The sequence below is a fragment of the Maniola jurtina genome, chromosome 21 (genome assembly GCF_905333055.1).
Source record: "Maniola jurtina chromosome 21, ilManJurt1.1, whole genome shotgun sequence".
Taxonomy (NCBI): Eukaryota; Metazoa; Arthropoda; class Insecta; order Lepidoptera; family Nymphalidae; genus Maniola; species Maniola jurtina.
Window position 1 is genome coordinate 11,750,781 of NC_060049.1, and position 8,550 is coordinate 11,759,330.

Here is an 8,550-nt window from a genome sequence, read left to right on the forward strand (position 1 = left end):
TACTTTATTGAAAGGTACTCCATTTTTTATGAGATAAAGCTGTTTCGATTTTTTTTATTAGCTCTATGGTTATGGTATGGGGTATGGTATCTAGGTTAGCTCTTGACTGCAATCTCACCTTGTGGTAAGTGACGAAACAGTCTAAGATGGAAGTATAGCAGTTTTCATCCAACCCAGACCCCTTTGGTTTCTACACGGCATCGTAACGGAACGCTAAATCGTTGGACAGCACGACTTTACTGGGTGGTAACCAGCCACGGCCAAAGCCTCCCACTAGACCAGACCAGAAATTTGGAAACTATAAAATTCTGAGCTCCTGCCGGGAATCGAACCTGGGACCTCCCACTAATAAGACCACAGCGCTTACCACTGTGACAGGGAGGTTCAAGATAGGCTTTGGAAGTAAATAGGTACCTACCGTAAAAGTAGGGTAACTATGAATAAATAATAATCTTTTCAACAAACAAATTGAGTAAAACATTATTCAAAGGCAAGAAAACATTAAGTATTGTACTCAAATATAAGATCATTCTGATAAAATGTGGTAATATCTCAGGAATCGAACAATACACGATTTCAGCCCGGAACCAAGTGGACAAGACAAATACCTCCTCTCCGCCATTAATCCTGTAATCTTGACAGAAAACCTCCGCCATGGGGCCTGAGGCAGCGCGTTCCTCAAAATAGGGAATTGGATTTGATTGTCGGATCGCCAAATAATGATTGCGTTTTTTTCATACACTTACTATCCAATACTTATACAATCAATCAAATAAATTACATCCATACTATATAATCCATACTAATATTATAAATGCGAAAGTGTGTCTGTCTGTCAAGGTCTGCTACCTTTTCACGGCCCAACAGTTTAACCGATTCTGACGAAATTTGGTACAGGATTAGCTTATATCCCGGGGACGGACATAGGCTATTCATCACGGAAAATCAAAGAGTTCCCACGGGATTCCCAAACACCCATCCGCTCAACCGATTTGTATGGGTGCCGAGGTAGCTTGCGTCTCTGTAATTGACATAGGCAACTTTTTATCCCGGAAAATAAACAGTTCCCTCGAGATCTTTAAAAACCTAAATCCATGCCGACGAAGTCACGGGGTCTAGTAATTAAATAATTATTATATTATCTGAATTTGAGATAAAACTTGGTTCTCTCAAAGGCTCTATAAGTTTGCTTAATTCAAAAACTTAATTAGGTAACAAAGAGCATTAATTAATTTGTTCAGAATCATAGCAAAGTAAACTCGTTTTATATTCGGCCAAGAAAGTGGTAGAGCAATTTTAAATGAATTTAAATTAAATATAATAGAAAACACAAATAGACGTTATAAACTATTGAGTAATGTTTAAACTTTTAATTTCGTCATGTGGTGAACCAGAATAATTTTAATATTATAAGATTCACTAATCAATTTGCACACCAGGACCTGGTTAAATGTGTAAGGTGACTGAATTAATGTAAGAACTACTTGTACCCACATTCCACCATATCAATAAACCATTATTTATTTATATATTTTAGTACAGTATGCGTATTTATAAGAGCCGTGATGGCCCCGGGATATAGGTCTAAGGTAATGTTCCCGGGTACGCACGCGCCTCTAATTTTTCGAAGTCAAGTGTGTTTTAAGCAATAAAATCACTCGCTTTAACGGTGAAGGAAAATATCTAGATTTAGATCCTAAAAAATCCGGCTGGAACTCTTTGATTTTCTGGGATGAAATGTCACTCTCCAGGTCTTCAACTACATCCATGTAAAACATCAGGTCAATCCGTTGCTCCGTTGTGGAGTGATTGAAGGACATAATATGGGTAGTGATGATTAACATGTTCTTTCTGTTGTTCCAGGCTTACCGCCGATGTAAACACAAAGCCGAAATGAGATGAGTATGCGCGTGTCGTGGGCCAGGTGGTATTGGATAATTGTCTTCACCACGTGCACCGCGAGGACGGCCAGCGACTGGCTCGACTGCGCCCACATCGCCACCTGTCGCTGCAAGTGGTCCTCAGGGAAGAAGACCGCCACGTGCGCGTCCAGCGACCTCCGCCGCCCGCCAGCTCTCTCGCCAGACATACAGGTCCTCGACCTCCACGACAACCCCCTCAGAAACCTCCCGCAAGAAGTTTTCTCCAACATCGGCCTACTAAATTTACAACGGCTCAATCTGAGAGCCACAAAACTTAGATCTATCCACCCAGACGCTTTCCTAGAATTAAGAATTTTAATCGAAGTGGATTTAGCTGACAACGACCTAGCTCTTCTTCCGAGGGACATATTCAGAGGCAACGAGAGATTACGCCTAGTCATGCTAAGCAACAACCCTTTAACGACGTTGCTAGCAGACCAGTTCCCGCCGCTTCCCCATCTAAGGATACTTCTACTAGACGGCTGCAGGTTAAAGACAATACACACGAACGCCTTGCGAAACCTAAAATCTCTAGAGACTATAGACTTACGAAGAAATCAACTGACATTCCTAAGATTGATCACATTTTCTTTGCCCGCTTTAAAAACGTTGTCATTATCTGGCAATCCTTGGAGATGTGACTGTCGTTTGCGTGAGTTCAAAGATTGGTTTTTAGAAAGCAAACTGGGAACTGAGGAATTAAATTGTGTTGAACCTTCATTTCTATCAGGAAGCACATGGCGTAGTGTGCCCAGTGAGACGATGGCGTGTCCGCCTGAAGTGAAATCGAGTACATTGGTTGTGAGAGCAGAAGTTGGATTAGCTGCTACGTTTGGTTGTTGGGTCCATGGAGTACCAAATCCTACTGTTACATGGCTATTAGATGGAGTAGAAATACGAAATAGTACGATCGATTGTGACATGGAAGAAACGGATACGACTATAGAGGACGATTATTCAGATGACAGAGTACCGGGTAGTGTTAGATGGGTGAATATTACCTTGTTAAATGTCACATCGAGTGCAGCTGGTGAATGGACTTGTGTAGCTAAAAGTTTAGCAGGAGAAGCAAGAGCTGTTATAAGTCTCGTTCTACCAAGATCTCAGACAGCTACAGCGCGTACAGCTCCTGGAATACCACAGCTGTTAGGAGTAGTCTTTGGAGCTTTAGGGGCATTAGCGACTCTTGGATTTCTAGCTGCCGTAGCTTGCTGGAACTTAAGAAGACGGACTGTACCTCCGAGTAGAAGTTTCACTGACCAAGAGAAACGTTTGATAGATGCTTCTGTAGTTGTAAGTTGTGATCGCTCCATCGCCGATATGGCATCCCCGTGTAACTTCGAACTAACTGAACGATCTATATCAGAAGACCAGCCTAGGGGATGCGGTTTTGATCCTGTTCATATAACGATAGAAGGTACGCCCGGAGCGTTTCCACCGCCACCGGCAGAATTCGCTGTACCAGTTCCGTATGGTAATATTTTTATATCTGTCCAAGTAGCTGGTAGAGTCGACCCTGGGAAGTATCCTGATTTATTAAGCGGAGGAGCAACCTTGCCTCGCCGAAGTAGAACATGCTGTAATGCCCCAGCGTATGACAATATGGGCCCTAGAGTTACAGCCACAGGAAGCTCGACTTGGTCGTTACCAGGAGCGAGTACGGAAAACGTTGAATCTTCAGAGACCCCGGTATTATCGTTACCGCCACCTCCACCAGAGTTCGTTTCGCTTTAGCCTCGGCCGTTGGTACTGGACGCTTCGAGCCTGAGGTGACCTGGTACCTAAAACTTTTGAAGTCAATTAGACTATTTCCCAATTTTATTGTATTTGTAATACGATAATTTTAAAGTGATTAATTTAAATGAGAGTTTTGTAAATAGTGTGCGTGAATGATGTGAGACATCCTGTGAGATTTAAATACGTAAGATTGTTATCAATATTGAAGAATTGTATGATAAATAACATTTTATGTGCATCGTTTACTCGTATGGAATGTTTATTACTCTTGAAAGCATTTAGTGTCTACCTGTTTGTTTACTAGTTATCCTTTTTGTGACTTCGCGTAAGTGTCTTCCCAACTTTTGTAAATATTGTTTAATCGTGTTTACAAACTTCCCAAATATAAGACTGACCTCTTTGTCTTATTTTCGTCTCTCTATACGACTCGTGAGTACGACTTCGACTGTATAAAGCTATATCCTTCACATAGGCCAAACTATAGCTTCGAAAGTTTCATTTGAAAGCAAAATAATGTAAAAATAAACCGATCACATTAATACGATGTTTGTTGTTTTATTCCATCCTTACCGGCGAGTGTGGATGCAGTCTAAGATGCTAGTCCCGGGAAAGAAGAATCTGTGACAAATGAATAGATTACAAGTGTAACTTAAAAATTTATAACACCCCCGACAAGTGAAGGTTACAGTAATTAGAAAAGAGCTGATAACTTTCAAACAGCTGAACCGATTATCTTGGACTACAGCTAAGAACACTCTCGATCAAGCCACCTTTCAAACAATTAAACTAAATTAAAATCGGTTCATTAGCTTAGGGAGCTACGATGCCACAGACAGATACACAGATAGATACACACGTCAAACTCATAACACCCCTCTTTTAGGGTCGGGGTTTAATAATAAAAGATTGTCGTCTCTCAGCAAAAGATTCATGAAGCTTTAATTCTGTAAAGATTTGAAGTAAGTAGATAACTTGAAGTTGTTAGCCCCCGTGGCTGGTGGTATCTATGACGGATTTTCCTCACGAAAAAAAAGGTGGTAGGTACGTAGGCAAGGAAAGAAAAACAAATACCTACTTTATAATATTATAATAACTTAGTTTTAAAAAAAGCACAATATAATTTTTTGGTACACATAGGCCTACAAAAGAGCTGGTTATTAGTACTAAAATTCTATTGCACATAAATCTATACTAATATTAAAAATGCGAAAGCGTGTCTGTCTGCCTGATAGCTTTTCACGGCCCATCTGTTTAACTGATTTTTGGTAAAATTTTGGTACCGAGTTGGCTACTTTTCGTCCCGTATAATCAAAGAGTTCCACCGGGATTGTCAGAAACTTTCCCATACCTACTTACCTCGTACATACCTCATTTGTCATGTCATATTTTAAACACGCTGTATTCTATTTTTATTTTATTCTACTACAAGTAAGCCCTTGACTGCGATCTCACCTGGTGGTAAGTGATGTTGCAGTCTAAGATGGAAGCGGGCTAACTTGGCAGGGGTATGGCAGTTTCATTAAGCCCATACCCCATTGTATGTAATTGGCCGAGCTCTGCTGCATTATAAATGTTACATAACCAATTGAAGGGTAAACGGGCACTTCAGCACGCAGAACGCGGCGCTATTTCAACTTAATGTAAGTAAGTGCATTTGTTGTGGGCGCCTGCCAAAACAATTCGTTTGAGCATTTACATAATCTTTGACCCACTTTCAATGATTTTTAAACTTTGTTTGTTAGTGACAGATAGGACAAAGTGAGAGAATTCATAAAATCAATCTTGTATTGATTCTTCTCGATAGGAAAGTCATTCTGATCCAGAAATAAATGCATTTGACGATTCAAAAGTACGTGTAAAATTTTATTTGAATAAAAATATTTTGTATTCTACTCTATGATTTGTTGATAAGTTAATTAGCAACAATGTTATTTTGTCGAAAAAGACTATAATTTTTGGCAAATCACAACTTTCTTAAATATTAACAGATTACAGATGATTGAATATAAAAAGTTCTTTTTTTCTTTCTATAACGTAGTCTACGTAAACGTAAGAGGCTTCCACAAGGAAAGGATTTTCAGAAATTTCACCCCAGTGTCGTCGGCTAGTTTTATAAAAACAAAGGCCAATTGGCAAATTTTCTCAAATATGTCAATAGTAAATCTTAAAAAGAAGCATTAAATTGGTGAGTTCAGTGCACTACGCAGAGCAGTGGAAACGCAACGCAAAGCAGTCACCGGTGTCTAATTAAGTGAATGATACTAAGGCTTAACGCAGACCTGCGGAATAGTGAAGAGCCTTTTATTGATAGGAAACTTAAGTAGCTCAGCTTTGTGCACAACGGTTACAAATGTTATGCATAAAAAATTGTACAAATTACAATAAATATAGTTCGCGACAGGTCCACATAGTAATCTGATGGTTTCTGGTGAGTCATGGAGGGGAGATGCCCCGCACAGCTCCACTGTGTGAGGTATCCCCACCCCGATTGCCTTGTCAACCTGTCGCGAAAATTATTGTCATTATGAAAACAAGAAGACTCAACTGAGTCGCCGCTAAAATCGCTATGCCTCGGCTCTACTCTATGGAAGTGTGCAGTACGCCTAATTTAATATGTGTGTTCTCATTGGTTAGTGTTCTTTTTAGCCGCTCTATACTTGAGGTGTTTACTGATATCTTTGCCCATTTCGACGAGATTTACGAATTTCCTCTATTAATTATTATTTGCTTGACTAGGGTTGTCAGAAAATGAAACTTAAATATAGCTTAATTTTTAATAGTAATATTTTGATAAGAATGATGAAATAATATATCTTTATCAATTCATTCACTAAGACCATAAAAGAAATAAGAAATTATACATACTTACGTAAATATTTTTCATAATTTTTTTTGGTCTAAAATAAATTTTGTAAGTTGTGATTCACCCTGTAATAATAAAAGTTGTTTCGTACTATTGACAACCCTAGGCCTAACCCGCTTCCAGGGTGAACACCGGAACCTCTTTCGGTAATAATTCATTTTCTTTTGTCGTTTTCAGATGATAATAATTTATGAGATAATTTCTCTAGTAAGTACGATAAGATCCCGAGGTATTCATAGAATTTTAAGAAGTTAGGTTTTACGAGTATAATAAGGGACGCATTGGCTAGCTCACTATAAGTGGTAAAAGCCTGGTGGTTAAGACTACGGGGTTCGATCCCGGGCACGCAAACGGATCCCTGAAACCGGCCAAGTGCGAGTCAGACGCGCGCACCGAGGGTTCCGTACTCGGAATAATCGAAAAAATAATAGAAATCTGTTTTAGGACGTACAGGTAAAGCCCTTTCATATGATACCCCCTTGGTAAGGTTATCTTACTTATAATTGAAATTGATTATTATTTGTTCATGAACACATTTTTTTTTTGTGATGCAAGGACAAATATACGTTTTCGGGTTTTTTCTTTTCTTGTGCTATGCCTATGGCCTACCTACTTGCCTTTCATAATTCTAGATCAACTGAAAGTACCCTATAAGTTTTCTTGACAGACATGACAGACAGACAACGAAGGGATCCTATATGGGTTTCTTTATTCCTTTCGAGTTCACAAAAGTTTTTTACGAGTTCATCCCACTTCAGGTTCACAAGCCGTTGAGCTATGTCGGTAGCCGGTACACCTATGTTTTATTAACCCCCGACCCAAAAAGAGGGGTGTTATAAGTTTGACGTGTGTATCTGTGTCTATGGCATCGTAGCTCCTAAACGAATGGACCGATTTTAATTTAGTTTTTTTTTGTTTCAAAAGTGGCTTGATCGAGAGTGTTCTTAGCCATAGTCCAAGAAATTTGGTTGAGCCGTTTGAAAGTTATCAGCTCTTTTCAAGTTTTCTTATAGAGGTTTTTGTGTCGGGGGTTTTTTAAATTTTTAGTTATGTGTAACAAACAGTATCTAGATTAGTGCTCTGCCCCAAGCCCACACGCTGCAAAGGTGACTCATTATTTAAAGTAGTGTAGCTACTGACAAGTTTCGTTCTGGCAACACCACTTCACCCACTTTGTGTACAGTCAGCATAAAATATATCTACTGTCTCACAATATCATGGGACGATATAGATTATCGTCATTTCAATCCATCACACCTTAGACATCATGTAAAAAACCGGCCAAGTGCGAGTCAGACTCGCGCACCGAGGGTTCCGTACTTGGGTATTTTGTTTGACATTTTGCACGATAAATCAAAAACTATTATGCATTCAAATAAATAAAAATCTGCCTAAGGATCCTGGTAAAGCCCTTTCATATACTCCAGTTGGTATAGTTATCTTACTTTGGAAATTTTTTTTCATGCCATCCGCATTTGCCTAGCGCGGCGGTCTGTGACCTAAACCGTTCTCGTTCTGAGAGGAGACCTGTACTGAGTTTTTTTTTTAAATTTTAAAACACTTGTAAGAGCAAACTTTGCAGTAATTAAGTTATTACATTTCTGGCTCGAGTCAGAAGCACACTCATTTCACATACCGTATCCCAATTACGCCGCTCCGTAGCTAGTAATAATTTATTTCTGATGCTGACTGTACATCTCAAAAGGGTAGAACCGTAACATAATTTTACTCGGACTTCACAACGCCAAGGTATTTTCGACTTTAAGCCCTCGCTATATAGCTTAGATTACCTTTTGTTGGACGTGTAAACGAATTTAGATGCTGTATAATGCTGCTCTTGTTATGGGTTGCGTATGAATAAGTTAGGAATATAATATTGTATTTTTTTTGGATTGATAGTATGTCGGCGCGAAGGCGTTAATAGTTACTAATAATCAAACTATTCAAATCAAAAGTTAAACATTACTTTGTTCATCAAGTACTAAAATACCCTCAGAGTTGATTTAGACATGACTAGTTGTTGTTGTT

The 8,550-nt window shown here is 39.1% G+C and overlaps 1 protein-coding gene across 1 annotated transcript in view; it reads left to right on the top strand.

Moving 5' to 3' along the window:
* LOC123876219 (leucine-rich repeat-containing protein 24-like) overlaps positions 1-4,203 on the top strand; it is a 49,274-nt gene extending 45,071 nt beyond the window's left edge. Inside the window, exon 2 of the mRNA XM_045922403.1 lies at positions 1,864-4,203. Within this exon, the coding sequence (XP_045778359.1) occupies positions 1,899-3,656 (1,758 nt within the window). The 5' untranslated portion in view covers positions 1,864-1,898 and the 3' untranslated portion in view covers positions 3,657-4,203. The remainder of the gene's footprint in view (positions 1-1,863) is intronic.
* The last annotated feature ends 4,347 nt before the right edge of the window (positions 4,204-8,550 follow it).